General features: G+C 40.0%; 1 protein-coding gene and 1 long non-coding RNA gene across 3 annotated transcripts in view; one reads left to right on the top strand and one right to left on the bottom strand.

Moving 5' to 3' along the window:
- The window catches only part of LOC109521769 (uncharacterized), a 992-nt gene extending 755 nt beyond the window's left edge, over nt 1–237 (top strand). Inside the window, exon 2 of the long non-coding RNA XR_002169428.1 lies at nt 148–237. This is a non-coding gene — a long non-coding RNA (uncharacterized LOC109521769). The remainder of the gene's footprint in view (nt 1–147) is intronic.
- Nucleotides 238–331: 94 nt separating this feature from the next.
- dctd (dCMP deaminase) lies at nt 332–14,058 on the bottom strand. Of its 2 annotated transcripts, none has more exons than XM_019879836.1 (6): nt 13,941–14,058; nt 13,706–13,807; nt 7,717–7,852; nt 4,581–4,697; nt 1,613–1,709; nt 332–767 (listed from the first exon to the last, which is right to left on the bottom strand). In XM_019879836.1, the coding sequence occupies exons 1-6, from the start codon at nt 13,977–13,979 to the stop codon at nt 683–685; spliced, it is 576 nt and encodes a 191-aa protein (XP_019735395.1). In that variant the 5' UTR covers nt 13,980–14,058; the 3' UTR covers nt 332–682. The 2 variants fall into 2 exon arrangements, with proteins under 2 accessions (XP_019735395.1, XP_019735394.1); XM_019879835.1 differs by having other exon boundaries at nt 13,706–13,805; nt 13,936–14,057.
- Nucleotides 14,059–16,202: the final 2,144 nt, after the last annotated feature.

Genomic DNA, 16,202 nt, shown 5'->3' with positions numbered 1-16,202 from the left:
TATATATATATATATATATATATATATATATATATATAGCAAAGTTATAAAGTAAAATGAAGGCTTGTGAGGGAAAGCTGAAAATACAAAAACACAAGAGCTCATTTTCAACCTGTCCTAAAACTGTAACCATACTTAAAGCATCAGGGTTTGGGCCATCATTTCAGTGGAACCAAAATGTCAGTGATTCAGTCAGGCAAAACAAATCCGTGTGAGTCTTCTGGTGTCAGAAAAAAATAAAAACGCATTCGTTTGTAACATGGATTAAATGGTCTTCGCAGGAACAAAAGGACAGCCTGAGAGTTCAAAATTGTCTAATTGGACGCAGCTCCTGGTTGTAAAACGTGACACTTTAATGTCAACTACTGTGACAAAAACTGAAAAGTCAGGGACTAAACAATACTTCTTCTTTGCCTTTGTCCGTAAACTTCTTTGGATTAAAAGAAAGATAAATACCATACATTAAAAAAGATGTAAAACCTGTTGACTTGTAGGTTGATGCCTGTTCATTTCATTTTCAATATCATCTATATTTCTTCAGGTTAACCAGTATACAAAAGCAAGTCATTTCTATTTTATCAAACAAAACAGAGATACAGGCTGAAAACATTTAAAAAAAAATGCCACACAGTCTCTCTGATGTTCCATATTTTTGGCTGGCCCAAATCAGAAATTTTCATGGTCACTTTGTCGGGCTGTCCAGCGCTGTTGGTCGGTTTATGGAATTAAAATCAATGGTAATCTCAGTCCTTTTTGGCTTGAATTGCCTAACACAAGAAGACAAAGGGAAATTTAAACATATAAATAGACACAAAAATAAATGTATATAATTAGCCTAAGTGTTGCAGTTTTCTCAAGAAAAAAAAAAAAAAAGCTTTGAATATCATCCATCCACCTATTACCCGAGTCACAAAATATTTGTGATGGCATTACAAAAAAAAAGAAAATAGTAATACAAAAATCCACATTTGCACAAGGGTTCATCTTCTGCTTCTTAGATGAAACCAAACAAGGTCGTGACATATTGTTTGACACTGTTAAGTCTTTGGGATTCGGTAACATTTTAGCCCACTAGCTAGTGGCTACCATCAAGTTGTCGGAGCATGGAAAAGCTCTACAAAGACTCAGTGGGATATATTTCTATGCACCAGAAGCTTTTAGCGGATATATTTTCATGGCTCAAACATACAAGGATGTGTTTCAGCTACTTTTTTTTTTTTAATTCATACAAATTAGGCATGCTTGTTCATGCTAATCTCTACCATGTGTCAAATTTATAGAGGTTTTATTGTTTTACCTTTTACTTCTCTCTACCCTATCCTGAATTTACTACTTTGGACTGACTCTCTCTCGCACTCTAACTCTCACACACACACACACACACACACACACACACACACACACACACACTCGCAGAGGTGGTCAAAGTAAATGCTTTCACTGGTTGGGTGTTGTGGAGGCAGTTCCAAGTGCATTAATTTACTACTATGAAAACCATCTTAACAAGGGCGTTGGGGGGTGGGGGGGTGCTTGAGAGGAAAAATGTTGGGCCCACCAAGGCTGTAATTTAGAGAGGCAATATGAAGTCCAACACATGAAACATGTTACTCACTGGAACTGTACTCCTGCCATGTTGAGTAGTCTCCTTGAGGCAGTCATCTCTGGTGTGTCATGGTATTTATCAGAAAGATAGACAACCACCTTAATTCCTGGACAGAGGGTAAGTGCGATCAAGGAACGATACCCAACAATAAATAAATTCCAGACAAATGATTTACAGTAGCTTACATACGTTGTCAGAAAAATTCCAGGATGGGTGTCACGGGTGTCGCAAAAGATATATTTCAAATCCAACTTCCCAGTTCTTTTATCCCTTCTAAGTACAACCCAAAGTCTTTCCCAGCTGTCTCTGCTACCCCTTGATGCACACCCGGAAACGGTTCCTCCTCGATCCTCCACCGCTTCATCGTCGCGGCCACATTTGATGTCATTCGCCTCCAAAAAATGGGTACCTTTGATGACCCCGCTCAACCACTGAAGGTGAGTCCCGCATGGCAATGTTGTTCTCAGTCAGGAACGATCAGTTAGGCATGTCATGGTAAAGACGTCCTGCCCAAACTTTTGCCTCTTCTTGTGAAATGAATGAATGAAGCTAATGCTGCAAGATCTCTTCATAGTCTGGCATAGGATGATGATGGCCCTCCCTTTCATCGAAGACTTTGTCATCAACGCATCTTTGACTGTCTTGCTGTCTTTGGCCTTGGCCACAATGGACTTGAACATTGAAGGCTCTGGTGTTTGACCTTCGGGTTGTACTCCAAGACTCCTGAGTCACCGGTGGCGATGTGCAAGTCTGATCTCATTAATTACTCACTTTGCACATTGCTTGACCACCCAGACAGAGGATACGTATTCAGAAGCAGATGGGGGAAAAAAAGTTACTGTAAATTGTTGAGTCACAGTTATATACAGCAAGGTGATTACAACGAAGAGGAAAACTCATAGATTGTAATATGGGTTTGAAATATTGTAACTTTTTAATGACATCAGTCCTGGAAGTTTTCTGACACACCCCATACAACAGCACTGTTTCAAAAATGCTGACTTGATGAAAATGTACAAGTTGCTACAGTAAGATACACATTGGAAAATACACAGTGGTGCCTTGAGATACAGTACAAGTGCCTTGACCTCTGTGTTTGGACATATGAGCCATCGCTTGGTCAGTTTTTTTGTAGCAAGGTATGAGCAAATAATTTGGGATACGAGTGCACTTTTACCACTCTATGTCAGCGGCAAACGTAAAGTTTGATGTCGTAAATACATCCAGCGACCTGGTCCATTGATGGTGCTGAAAAAGTAGTTTGCGGGAGATACAGTGATGAAGAGTGGATTCTGCAGAAGACGTGACCCATTCACGTGGACGAAAAGGAGCAGAAACTTTTAAGTCTCATGATAGTTAAGTAGAAAAAAAAAAACCTACCGTACATTTTATATGAAGGACAAGTTTTATTACCGTATTTTCCGCACTATAGGGCGCACCAAAAAGTCTTCCATTTTCTTAAAAGCTCACCGAGCGCCTTAAAATCCGGTGCGCCTTGTGTATGGTCATTACGGTAATATGTCAACTCCAAAATGGCTCCTTCCTGGAGACATGCTTCCAATGTTATAACTTGCTGTTGGTTCAGTGAACTGTGTCGTTGCTTTATTAAATACGTTTTTGTCGCGGCTCCGAAAAAAGGAGAGCTGTGGTGGTGTTTTTTTTTTTTAAAACGGTCTCAACAAATGCAGGTACGTCTTTGTCGTCTCCGTGCCTTCTGTTCTTCAGTTCGACTCGAGAGGCGTTCAAGATCGCCTCCGAAAAACGTAAACTAACGATTACTTCAATGAAACTACAAAAAATGAAAATAATACATCAAAACTGAAAAGCAAGGATATCACAAAATAAATTCTATAGTCCCCCCTACAGAATTTATACTGTGATTTCATCATTTGTGAATACACAACAAAGGAATAAATAACTACTACTGACATCTGATCGTTCTGTAGTTAGAGCTATGATCAAGGAAATGCCAATGCGTTTTTCGGAGGCGGTCTGGAACGCCTCTCGAGTTGAACGGAAGAGAAGGCACGGAGACAAAGACTCACCTGTATTTGTTGAAAAAAGGAAAGCTGTGTTTTTTGTTTTTTTTTTTAAAACGCAGACTTTATTAATGGTTTTCACAGTCTCAACAAATATATGTACTGTACGTCTTTGTCCGTCTCCGTGCCTTCTCTACTTCCGTTCCACTCGAGAGGCGTTCATGGCCACCTCCGAAAAACGTAAATTAATGATTACTTCAATGAATCTATGAAGAAAATCAAGCGAGGAAATCACAAAATAAATTCTGTAGTGGGGATATAGAATTTATTTTGTGATTTCCTCGCTTGATTTTCTGTTTTGATGCATTATTTTCAATTTTCGTAGTTTCATTTAAGTACAGTAATAGTTAATTTACGTTTTTCAGAGGCGGTCATGAATGCCTCTCGAGTTGAACGGACGCCTCTCGAGTTAAATGGAAGGAGCGTCGCACCATCTAGTGGAGGCATTGGAGATTTCGCCTTATAATGCGATGTGTCCAGTGTTTGAAAAAAAATTGCAAAATAGCCATTCATTGAAGATGCGCCTCATAATCCAGTGCGCCTTTTAGTGCGAAAAATACAGTACTGTTTTTATGCAGTACTATAGCAACAGAAAGTGACGGCTGTAGGTTCATTTTTTTTTTTTTTTTTTTTATGTACATCTTTTGCTACCACCATTGGGTATGTGTTAAATACAGAAACTGACACCATGCCTTTTAACACGGTGCTTTTCTTGTACATACAAACAACCCACGGATCTGTTGTAAATGCCGTTGTTACGTTCTGCAGCTGTGAGTAAAAATAGAGTCGAAGAATAGATAGAAACTGCATCTTTTTCTCAGCATTTCATCTTAAATCAATCGCGAATAAATCAAAGGACATCAACATCAGCCAGCCAATCGTAATGGCAAAGAAGTCAGATTGTGACATGTTGTGCAATGTGTGTTGCCAATCCCAACCTGCTTGGATGATGAGTTTCGCGCACTCGTTACAGGGGAACAGAGCGACATACATGGTGCAGCCCTTCACATCAGCGCTGTTCTTGTTCATGATGGCATTTAGCTCCGCGTGGCACACTGCACGACAACATCCTGGTTAGTAATACAGTCCCGCTGCGGACAGACTGATTGTGTCGTCCCAGTTGAGCGTCATGAAGCACTTTTAACAATCTGAGTTTCTGGTCAATGTTGCATTGGTGCTGAATGTGTCTGTAATGTAGTTAAAAAAAAAAATAGATGGCCTCTTTTGGCAAAAGTTACTGACAATGAAATATCGCACGGACAATGTTTCTGACATTTGTCAGAATGGTATAAAATATCAATCATTTAGATGGCCAATACACTACTTGTGTTCAAAAGCCTTTTGGGGTGGTGGCCCATGAGTGCCACCATGAGCCATGTTGGGGTGGCCTTGTATATTCATGATATAAATCAAAAATTCAACCCCAATTCCGACCTCCAACAACAAACTCGTGCCTAAATTAGTTTTAAAAAGGTTGTTGAGTACAACATCAATTCTTCTCATGTGATATTTCCTAACTGTTGTTTAGTTGTTATTTTAAATCGTTAAGCAATATCACATTATAATAATAGTAATAATAAGTTTATAAACAGTAATTGGGGAGAATGGGGCTGGCCGATATGGTCGAAGTGGATCAAGATATAGGCATTTCATATCCAAGCGATATTAATATAGATTGAATATAATTATGATGATGATTATTATTTATTTTTCTCTTCAAAACTCTTAAAAATTAGGACCAGGAAGGGAAAAAAAGACAGAATTTGGGTAATTTTATCTTTAAATATACTATTTAACCTTGAATAAGAGGTCAACAGAAAAAGTCAAATTCACTGGTCAATTAAAACGATTAAATAAACGTCCTTATAAACAAAAGGCGCTTTGTAGGACTCTGCATTTTCGGGGCTTTATATTTTTTTGAAGCCATTCATGATGGAAGGATTTAACCTGACGTGTAAAAAAAGTTTACTGCTGTAAAAACATTTAAGTGGATAAAACTTCAAATATTGATTATCAAGTACGGTCAAACCTCGGTTTTCGAACGTCTGTTATTGACCAAATCGGATTTCGACCAGAAAATTCGAGATCTTTACGCCTCGGATTATGACTGAAAACCGGTTTTCGACCAAACTGAGCAAACCCGAACACGAGTAAGTGACGCTTCCTCGTGTAACGTTCATTGTGAGCAGACATGTTTGTGATTTACACAAATCTGTTTTTTTTTCTGCATAGTGTACAGTGATAATTTTACAGTTTGAGCTCTGCTGATTAGATAAGTATGAGTCACATTATGCATTTAGAGAGTCCCAAATTTTGAATTCTGAAATGGTCTATTTATTCAATTGCACATGATAATAACACAAACAACAACAATATACTGTACATTGAATATAGGTTTATTTCTTATAAGCAAATGCTGCAAAAATTTAATAATTCAGGCATATAAGATTTGCTGAGAAATAGGTTCTTATCTCATCCCATGGTTCAGTCTTTGAGTTCATAAATTCTCCTCTCTTTACTCTGCTTCCAATGATGCAAGGCTTTCTCAAAGTCAACTTATCGCAAAAAAACCATCCAACTTTAGCTGCTTCCTCTGTGATATCTCCGCAATAAACTTTCGCAACACTTGTTTTACCGTTACACAACTTGGCAATCGTCTGCTTCCCACGAGGTGAAGGCCGATCTCGCCAATCTTGTCTTGCGAGAACGGAAATCTTGTCACGCGAGATCACTTAACACGAGATCAAAACAACAATGGTGGCAATGATCAAACTGTGATTGTTGCTGGAAAAAAAGATTTACCGTAGTTTTTTTTTGTTTTGACTGAGAAATTTCTTTGCGTCCCAAAAACGCACATTATTTGGAACTGTGCGTCCCGCGGGAAAATTATGCATCTAGGACGCGGGACGCAGAGGTAACGAGATGGCTGAGTGTATTAGCCCCTAATCATGGGCTAATAAAATAGTTTCGAATTTCGAACAAATCGCTTTTTGAACAGTCTTCTGGAACGGATTATGGTCGAAAACCGAGGTATGACCGTCCTAAAAAAAGCAAGATTTCATGTTGATTTCATTGTATTCATTCATGAAATTTGTACTGGCCCCATCGGCCAGTGGGCCACTGTTAACGTAGAACCCTGACCACTCACAATAAGTTAAGGTTCACTGAGGTAACAGGTTGAATTTGGGTAACAGGATGAACCCAAACGGCAGCTCATTATTACAGGTGAACTTCATTTGACCTTCTCTAAAATTTTGAACGCACATATCCAAATGTTTAGTTTAGGTTTTTTTGTTTTTTTGCACAAAACAATGAACAGCAAATTTCAAAACAGGCATTTGATCCACAAAACAGCCAACCCATTTCCTGTCTTGGTATAATAGGTATTCAATGAGTGTCCTTTATCATGCTGGTGACATTTTAACATCACAAGACCATGCGGGCTTGTAACAATTGATGAACAGTAATTGGCCATTGGGCGGCCCGGTGAGCCAGTGGTCAGCGTGTCAACCTCACGGTGCAGAGGTACCAGGTTCAATTCCAGCTCTGGCCTCCCTGTGTGGAGTTTGCATGTTCTCCCCGGGCCTGCGTGGATTTTCTCCGGGTACTCCGGTTTCCTCCCACATTCCAAAAACATGCATGGCAGGCTGATTGAACACTCTAAACTGTCCCTAGGTGTGAGTGTGGGCGTGGATGGTTGTTCGTCTCTCTGTGTGCCCTGCGATTGGCTGGCAACCGGTTCAGGGTGTCCCCCACCTACTGGCCGAAGACAGCTGGGAGAGGTTCCAGCACCCCCGCGACCCTTGTGAGGATAAGCGGATCGGAAAATGGATGGATGGATGGATGGTTAATTGGCCATTGTGAGGTTTCCAAAGAGAATATTCTCTGTCAGGCCATCTGTCTCTAACAGGGTGTTACGATGTCGCAGGTGGTTTCCGAAAAAGGAAAAATACCTAAATACCATCTATAAACTCAAAATGTGCTGCTACTCACAAGTGATCACTTGGAATAAAGTCATGCAATGCTTAATGCCTTGAAGACAAGTCCATTTTTCTTCAAGAAACAATTTCTTACCGTAGGGATATTTCGTGTCCAAACGATCATCTGCTGACCGAGCCCAGGGTAACTGGTCATCATCGCAACCATTAGGCATTCCGTTGTAGCCGATGCCAACAATCTTATTTTCCTGGTTCACGATACAGGCCCCCACCTGCAAGCAGAAAACTAACTTTATTTAATTGAGATTTACAACCATTCAGTCCGACTTCGACAAATCAGACAAAAAATGTCGCAAATCACACATGATGTCCGAATATCGCACACAACTACAGCAAACCCCATGAGACTTGATCTTCGAGAACATCAAGGAAAACCAAGTGGATTGGTCTTGTTCTGTAGTTTTTGTGATTCCACCAGAAATAGAATGCCATTGATAGCAAAAAGAGACATCACGTGAATAGCATGTAGCCTGCTAATGGCTACCAGGGGTCTTCCTGGCTCAAATTGAGGCAGAGGTGGTACCATGCTGACCGTGCGCCACTACGTGCACGTATTCTGTAATTTCAACTTTTACAAGACTTTAAGTTAAGAGTTCCAAAAAGAATATGACTATAATCATTTTATTAATTTATTCAAACTTTCATCGACGAAGGATGGGGTCATAGCATGTGTGGTGGGGCCACTTTGTTTGAGACAGATTATTTTGAAGCAGGCTTCAAGTGCACTATGGTCCGTGACCACCTGTGCTGCAATAGCAGGCTGCAGTGCCCACCGCAAAAAAAAAAATCCCAAAAGTCCGAAACTACATTATTTTAGTGTCTGTAACTTTATTCGTCGCGTGATTTTTAGGTACTACCATCTTGAATATACTTCTCCTTCTCTTCTGCTGCTGTATGAATGGCCGTCACCTCATGTCTTTTTAATGTGTCCAGCCTACAGTTGGTTGATGGCTGTCTCACGAGGGAGGCAGCAATTGCCTGCTGTGTTGGGGCGCAGTGCTTTAGGCATAAATAACAGTCCATGCCTTCCTCATTATGCCTGAACCAGGTCAACTGATATCGCCACTGCTTGTCAAAGCCACTGGCTCCTGTGTTTTTAAGACGATATGTTTCGATCACATACACATTGGCTTTGTGTTGTTCTACTCCTAATTGGAAACGGATTGATATCGCCTCGCCAAAAGTGGCTGATTTTCCCGGCCGTGTCTGCACTGCTAAAAATCAAAATCGATACTTTGACATGAAGGAAACTTATTTTCATAAACACGACATGCTTGGATGCAAAAAACGGGCAATATTTACCCATTTTTAGCATCCCCCATGGAAAATCAGGACGCCGATCGACTAGCTGGGAAAAAACATGATTCAATCTGTTTTTTCTTTGGTAGTAGCTTCAACTTCTGTTGATATAGTGCAGTGCAGCCAATCAACACACCTTGTCCATCTCCCACTGTAGTCATAGTGAAGCCAAGCGCTACATACGCTTCGTCATATTTCCTTGTCTTAGCTTTCGGGTGACTTTTTTTTGTCTCATTATTTTCATCTTTCTTTTCATCCCTGTTTAAAAAAAAAAAAATCATGTTCTCTCCTGAGGCTTTGTTTAACGCACTTATCTCATGCTCGGTGCAAAAACAAAGAAATAAACCCTACACCATCGAGCTAATACTCCCTGCGCACTCTCTGACAATGAGGGCGCCACTGCCAACTGCCACTTCATTCATTTTCTTCAGCAAAAAAAAAAAAAAAAATAACCACACATGCTCCCCAGAGTCACTTGTGCCTCCCCCTGGCATCGCACCCCTGGAGGGGCGCGCCCCACTATTTGAGAAGCCATGCTCTAGCGCATCCATAGTGGTGCAACACTGCAACTGCAGTTAAAATATGTAGCTGCCACAGAGAGACATCAATCGCTCAATCAGCACAGCTGGAGCTTTACGCTGTGTTGAGTGAGATCAATCGGCCTGGCTGGAGGAGGCACAAAATTAACTGGAGGCGCCCGCCACGCAATTTTGAACGCAGGAAAAACCCTGGCTACTGAAAAGGACTAGAGAATCTCACAAACAGCACAATTTTACTGGGTTGGATCTTTACATCTTTACAATAACAATGGACATCAAAATTCTTTTAACAGTACACAATGCGGTGAAACGTGATCCAACAACTAATGAGAAACCACAACAACCTGCCAAAAGAGGCTCCCTCCGTCCAACACAACACGGCCAGGTGACCATGATGAACTCCAAATGTTCCTGCCCAGGCATGATAAATATTTTTAGCTGGACTGTCCACTTTAAAATTTTCGCCAAATAATTCTTAGTTGAGATTTGATTTTTTTGTTTTTCTTTATGTCACAGTTAACAATGTTAAAAACCTCACTCCATGTTGAAGTTGATTCTTCTACTATCCAGTTAATTGCAATGCTACATTGTTGCTTTGAACACTGCCTACACAATTTATGAAAGTTTTCTATGGGCGACAGCTCGGAGGAGCTTGCTTCAATTTCCATCATTTACTCTGGAAAAAAAAAAAAGTCCTCAGTTACTCTCAGAATAGATTGTGTTTGACCTTGAAGTTGCACTGTATTACTTCAAATCAGACGAGACTAGGATAGTCCTGTACATTCAACAGATTGAGTTTGCAACATACAGGGTGTCCTGAAAGTCATGTATCATTTGGACTGATGTGAGGCCATCAGCGTTGGACAAATTAGGCTTTGCAATTTTTGTCAACATCATTCCCTTTCCCAATGACTTGCCAACTGCCAAAATGGCCACCTGGCATTAGGTTTTGCGCTCACTTCTTGCAGATCAGCGCCAGTTTGAGGAGATGATAGTGGTAAAGCTTTAGCTATACCAACTTTAATTTGCTGAACATCATAATCTTCCACTTGAGAATTTGGATAAATTTGAGGTCAGTAGAGGTAAAGCTATCTCATATTATTAGTTTCGGGAGTTCCACTGCATTATGTGTCAAGACTTGTACTATGCATTGGAGCAATATGATCGCCTCTCAGACTGGCGCTGAAATCTCGTCAGGGGCAGAAAAAACAGGTGGCAATTTTGCAATGCCGCCAATGTGTCAATTGGCAAATTATAGGCAAGACAACTGCCATGTAAAATGCAGGTGGCTTCTCGTCTATGGAAGCCCAAATACAGTCAAAATTAGATAAATAAAAATAAAATATTGGAGAAAAAAAAATTATAATTTTGATAAATAACTGACAAATACATATGGCCATTAAATTGTAAAAGTAACTTATCAACGAATGTTATTAATCTTTAATACCTAAATATAATGTTACTGTATTTAGTATTTCACAGTGATTATTTGAACACGTCATACTTGTTAAAAAAAACTTGTTTCCCAGATTTTATGAACTAAAGTCTTTACAATAACAATGGACATCAAAATTCTTTTAACAGTACACAATGCGGTGAAACGTGATCCAACAACTAATGAGAAACCACAACAACCTGCCAAAAGAGGCTCCCTCCGTCCAACACAACACGGCCAGGTGACCATGATGAACTCCAAATGTTCCTGCCCAGGCATGATAAATATTTTTAGCTGGACTGTCCACTTTAAAATTTTCGCCAAATAATTCTTAGTTGAGATTTGATTTTTTTGTTTTTCTTTATGTCACAGTTAACAATGTTAAAAACCTCACTCCATGTTGAAGTTGATTCTTCTACTATCCAGTTAATTGCAATGCTACATTGTTGCTTTGAACACTGCCTACACAATTTATGAAAGTTTTCTATGGGCGACAGCTCGGAGGAGCTTGCTTCAATTTCCATCATTTACTCTGGAAAAAAAAAAAAGTCCTCAGTTACTCTCAGAATAGATTGTGTTTGACCTTGAAGTTGCACTGTATTACTTCAAATCAGACGAGACTAGGATAGTCCTGTACATTCAACAGATTGAGTTTGCAACATACAGGGTGTCCTGAAAGTCATGTATCATTTGGACTGATGTGAGGCCATCAGCGTTGGACAAATTAGGCTTTGCAATTTTTGTCAACATCATTCCCTTTCCCAATGACTTGCCAACTGCCAAAATGGCCACCTGGCATTAGGTTTTGCGCTCACTTCTTGCAGATCAGCGCCAGTTTGAGGAGATGATAGTGGTAAAGCTTTAGCTATACCAACTTTAATTTGCTGAACATCATAATCTTCCACTTGAGAATTTGGATAAATTTGAGGTCAGTAGAGGTAAAGCTATCTCATATTATTAGTTTCGGGAGTTCCACTGCATTATGTGTCAAGACTTGTACTATGCATTGGAGCAATATGATCGCCTCTCAGACTGGCGCTGAAATCTCGTCAGGGGCAGAAAAAACAGGTGGCAATTTTGCAATGCCGCCAATGTGTCAATTGGCAAATTATAGGCAAGACAACTGCCATGTAAAATGCAGGTGGCTTCTCGTCTATGGAAGCCCAAATACAGTCAAAATTAGATAAATAAAAATAAAATATTGGAGAAAAAAAAATTATAATTTTGATAAATAACTGACAAATACATATGGCCATTAAATTGTAAAAGTAACTTATCAACGAATGTTATTAATCTTTAATACCTAAATATAATGTTACTGTATTTAGTATTTCACAGTGATTATTTGAACACGTCATACTTGTTAAAAAAAACTTGTTTCCCAGATTTTATGAACTAAAGTTTTTTTTTTACTGAATCCATTTTTATTTCATAACGTCCTTATAGAACAATGGCCTTTTTATTTTATAATGCCGTTTTTCAGCACAATGACTTGTCTACTAATGTCTATCAAATCACATGAGGCGGAGCCAGTGAAGTGATTGCCTGATATGAACAGTACTTGCAGTATCGATTAAAGCATGGCAATTTATCATTGATGCTGAGCTGCCTGAGGGCCGCGGTAGAGAAGTCACTTTCAGTGTTACTTACTCAGGGAAGTTGCCAAGTGTTTGGATAGTAACGTGAGGACTTGACCTCAGCCTGAGAGAGGATTGCAGCAGCAGGGTGTTTTTGATGAGGTGGTGTCTGGAAGTTCACATAACGGGACAGCCTAACACGCTTCATGTTTTTGCTTAGTGTGAGAAAACTACGATCATTCGTTATCAGAATTCATATGCACGTCTTTACCTATACCCACTTCAACCTCTGAAAATATCAAAACAATCGCCACTGTATTTTGGATTTTATGGGCATTAAGCTTTTTTCCTCCCCATAGATGTTCACTACAGCCCCATTAAGCTTTTTTACATGCACATTTACGTTTTAGACTGTCCCCATAATAGTCCAGCACTGTTGCAACCAAATGTTAACACGTAGAGGTCCAACCCACTAACTTTGATTGAAATTATGAAATGAAAAAGCCATTGTGCAAAAAGTCATTAGGAAATAAAAAATGACTTTGTAAAAAAACGTTTGTTTTATAAAATATTGCAAAATAAATAAAACATAATTATTTGAGTATGACACTGATAGAATAAACGTGAAATATTTAATTGTAATAAAATTATTATTAGATATTAAAGAACATACATTTATTACAACACACTATTACCTTATTTGTCTATTATCAAAATGGTATTTATTTCTATTTTTTTAATTCATTTCATTTTCACTGTTTTGATCTTTCATACCCGTCTGTCTGAATGCTGAAACAATCTGAAACAAATAACACAATTCAATTCAATTTTGCTCTAATTTCAAAGTTTACCAATTCAAACTTTCCCGCTCTTTGATTTCTGCAACAAAACATACCCCAATGACATTTAGTTCTCACCAAACCGTTAGCTGGCTAGGTCATTGGATTGATTTTCCTTGAAACACAACTCGTTAGGTCCTAACGAGTTGTGTTTATAAGGTTAGGATGTTATAGAGTCGCTGGCGTGCGCGTGGGCGCGCGCACACACACACACACACACACACACACACATATACGAACGTTGTTTTTGCGGAGGAGAGCCAGTTAAGGAATAACTTTTCACGTGCACGCAAACAAAAGCCAGAATTGTCAGTTAGATAGAGCACTCGTTGCGATAATTTTAAATATTTGTTAAGTTGGGACACACAATACACACTTGTGAGCTCGGGTCTTTGCTCCTCTGAGCTGACAAAAAGGCCACGGCCATGAAGTACTCGGGCCATTCCAGGTAGTCTTCCCTCTTCTTGGTTGTGCAGCTGCGGAGATAAAAGCCCAGGAACCAGAAATGACAGTATTTGGGCAAATGACCGCGGTGTAGCGTGTTCTAGTCGATACGTGAATTGTCTCTGAAGGTTGCTACCTCTCGTCAAACGAAACGCATCTTACCTATTATTGCAAATGTCAGCTTTCTGCCGCGGAACGCTTTCCATAATCGATCAACCTGGTCCGCAAAAGTTGGTCGACTCCTCGAACTACCTGGCAACAACCGGAAGACAAGTCCCGCGTTCAGTATTTGTATGACCCCCTATGAATTTTCCCCGGGTTTTGTTTGACAGGTCATACAAATTAATCGGAGGAATCAGATCAGTTTTAAAGTCTCTATATGTATCATTTGTCTACTTTTCCAAGACAAACACTATTCTAAGACTGTAGAAATTGTCTAATACTCGGTGATCTTCTCAGCCAATCTGCCATTTCGCTGAAGCGCAGTACCTGTCAGTCCAATTGGAGAAAAATTCACAGTAGTATTTTTTTCCTTCAAACGTTCTGACATTGCCATCTAGTGGCTAATCAAATCGCTTACCTGTTAAAATAGTTGCTTCAATCAATGATATGGACACATAATATGCTACAATGCTTTCCCGAAAATTAATGATTTACAAAGAGCTTATGAGGTCAAACAAAACCATTTATTAAGATAAGAAAAGATAAGAAAACCTTTAGTTGTCTCACAATGGAGAAATTCCCAATTTGCAGCAGAAAATTTTTGAAAAGGAGTAGAAGAACAAAAAGTGTGTGTGTGTGTGTGTGTGTGTGTAGATATATATATATATATATAAAACCATCTTAAATATGGGTGGGTGGGGGTGAGTCCATGTTTTCAGGTCTGTCTTTTCAATAGCCTGACAGCAGTCGGCAGGAACGAGCGGCGGTACCTCTCCTTCTTGCAGCGCGGGTGTGCTGAAGGAGCTGCCCAGTGCTGTCAGGGTGGCCTGGAGGGGATGGGAGGGTCTGTCCATCATAGCTTTTAGCTTGGCTAGCATCGTCCTGTTGCCCACCTCCTCTAGGGTGCCCAGGGAGCAGCCCGGGACACAGCTGGCCCTCCCGACCAGTCGGTTCAGTCTCTCTCTGTCCCGGGCTGAGATGCTGCCTGACCAGCAGACTATGCCATAATGAATGGCAGAGGCCACCACAGAGTCATAGAAAGTCTTCAGGAGTGACCCCTCAACTCCAAAAGACCTCAGTTTTCTGAGCAGGAAGAGCCGGCTCTGCCCTTTCCTGATCAGGGCGTCCGTATTGTTAGACAAGTCTAGTTTATTGTTGAGAAGAACACCCAGGTACTTGTAGGAGGTCACCCTCTCTATGTCCGTACCTTGGATGCAGGTGAAGGCAGTTTCCTGCAGAAATCCAGAACCAACTCCTTAGTTTTCCTTTTTTACCCTAAACAAATTGCACAAGGATAGATACAAAAATCCTTATTTTGCAAACCGAGTATTGCGTGCAATGTCAACATTTTGAGGGAAAGATAACACTTTAAACCACATTGTCATAGAGGTTGCCACCAGAGTGGTTGATTAAATTTGCTTATATTTGTATTTTTCTGTTGTGAAGATTGTTTGGTTTTAAATATTACATCTATTATAATCTGCAAGCAAATATTCACCCTGCTACTACAATAAGGGCCAGCAAGGTATTCTCTGCTGGCCCTGCACCATCAGAAGCACTGAGCTACATTTAAATTCTTGTTGAGGAGGCCCTCTGCCCCCCCTCGTGATTAGGGTGGTTTGACCGGTTTGGTCTTGACTCAGTGTGGTGTTCAATGATTCGCATGCATGGAATCATTTCTGTTTAAATGTGCTGTGCAGAGACTACTTTCTCTCAAGTGTACAGTCCTTTTTAAGGTACCGATAATCGTTTTGCTCATCTGAGTGTTTTCAGAAGATTGATGGCTGCCTCGGCCAGGTCATTTCCCCGCTGTGGCAAAACCCTTTCATGCAGAGTAGTATGGTTGCATAATGTATAAATGGACCAAGCTGAAGGTAAAAGGAGGACCGTCAGTCTTCCCAAATGTTTATAGCCATAATGTTAGAGAAACTTTCCTCTGGACCAATGAGACACTTGCGGTCTGATATCATGTAAGGTACACAAAAAACTGAAAAAAAGCTTTTTGGTCTCTTGACATACTTTGACAAATGAGTCCCCCAAGCCCCCCATCGCCCCAACCCGCCTCCAACCAGGATATATTCGATTATGAGTGCATAGGCTGTATTGTTTGTCCAAAGTTGACAATATTAAAGAATTTGAGCCACCAAACCTTATGTATTCTTTCATTCCCTCAACAGAATAAGAATTGATAAGGAATGGGATCTATGAGCATTATCAATAATGAAATGGGAATCGCTACATTCTTATCAAATCCAGTACTGTATATG

This window comes from Hippocampus comes, unplaced genomic scaffold, assembly GCF_001891065.2.
Source record: "Hippocampus comes isolate QL1 unplaced genomic scaffold, H_comes_QL1_v1.1 scaffold158, whole genome shotgun sequence".
NCBI classification, from domain to species: Eukaryota; Metazoa; Chordata; class Actinopteri; order Syngnathiformes; family Syngnathidae; genus Hippocampus; species Hippocampus comes.
The sequence above is the reverse complement of the archived record's forward strand: the minus strand, read 5'-3'. Positions and strand labels throughout refer to the sequence as shown.